The sequence below is a fragment of the Gekko japonicus genome, unplaced genomic scaffold, assembly GCF_001447785.1.
Source record: "Gekko japonicus isolate JY-2015 unplaced genomic scaffold, Gekko_japonicus_V1.1 scaffold29740, whole genome shotgun sequence".
Taxonomy (NCBI): domain Eukaryota; kingdom Metazoa; phylum Chordata; class Lepidosauria; order Squamata; family Gekkonidae; genus Gekko; species Gekko japonicus.
This window is the reverse complement of record NW_015219251.1, coordinates 1-1216: the sequence shown is the minus strand read 5'-3', so window position 1 is coordinate 1216 and position 1216 is coordinate 1. Positions and strand designations below refer to the sequence as shown.

The following is a 1216-nucleotide window of genomic DNA, read 5'->3' as shown; positions in this document are numbered from 1 at the left end:
GCCTAATGTGCAAAGGAGTCCCTGCTACCAAAATAGCCCTAGGAAGGGGGGGATCCAAACCCGTTTTGCCCAGCCTCCTCAGCCATCACTCTGTCGACTACACTGCACTGGCTGTAAATTCACCCCAGAGATAGGCAGCAGGACGCTCATTTGCAAACCCGCCTTCCTGGGAACTTGCTGGATTGACTACCTACCCACGATGCCCCAGGCACACCCACTGTGAGGGAGGCCCCGACGCCAGGGTAGGAGGCGAACAGAAGTTCTTCTCCACACGACCCAGGGGCTGCCTGTCTGGTCCCCGGACCCCGCCTGCTTGGAGAGCACGCCGCCTCAGCTCAAGAGGCTCTTGTAGGTATCCATGTGGCCCTTGACACTTTGCGCAATCTGCTCTTCGGTCTTGCTGCGATTGTAAAAATCCAGGAAGAGCCCATCCGGGCCCAGCAGGTAGATGATCACCGTGTGGTCCACGATGTAGTCGTCGTCTTCGTCTTTGGGCCCGGCACTGTAGTAGACCCGGTAGGCCCGCCCGGCCTCGCGCACCTCCTCCGGGCTGCCGGTCAGCCCCAGGAGGCGCGGGTGGAACTCCCGGACATACTTGGCCACGGCCGCCACGTCGTCCCGCTCGGGGTCCACCGTAACAAAGAGGGGCTGGACCTGGGGGAGCCGCGGTTCCCGGTCCAGCAGCTCCACCGCCCGGCTCATCCTCTCCAGCGTCTCCGGGCAGATGTCGGGGCAGTGGGTGAAGCCGAAGTAGAGCAGGACCCAGCGGCCCTTGAAGTCGGCCTTGGAGCGGGGCCGCCCCGTGTGGTCCACCAAACGGAAGTCCCCCTGCCCGACGGCCACCTTCTTCAGTTCCTCGATGCGCATCAGTTTCTCCCGCTGCGCCTTCTCCCTCCGCAAGTACAGCCACACCGCCACGACCCCGCCCCCAAAGAGGAAAGTGACGAGCAGCCGGGTTCGCAGCGGGAAGCGCGGGCCGGAGCCGGGGCTCTGCGGGGGCCCTTGGGAGAAAGGCCTCACACCGGCTGTGCCCCACCTTAGCGTGGAACAGTACAAGTACCCCCTCCCTCCAGGAAGGACATCCCAGACCGTGGGAGAAACATAAATCGTAGCATTGCTGAATTCCTTAGCCTTCAGCGCCGGTGCCCACCACCCTGGGCTGGGTGCAAGTTGACTGCGGCAGGAGGGGGGAGTCGGACCCGTCCCGGCTCGTTCA

The 1216-nt window shown here is 63.7% G+C and overlaps 1 protein-coding gene across 1 annotated transcript; it reads right to left on the bottom strand.

Moving 5' to 3' along the window:
• Window positions 1-6: 6 nt before the first annotated feature.
• LOC107125233 (protein SCO2 homolog, mitochondrial-like) lies at window positions 7-990 on the bottom strand (the record flags this gene model as incomplete). Its single annotated transcript, XM_015428680.1, has 1 exon — window positions 7-990. A coding segment is annotated over one exon (660 nt), but the record flags the coding sequence as incomplete, so codon positions are not given.
• Between the last annotated feature and the right edge of the window lie 226 nt (window positions 991-1216).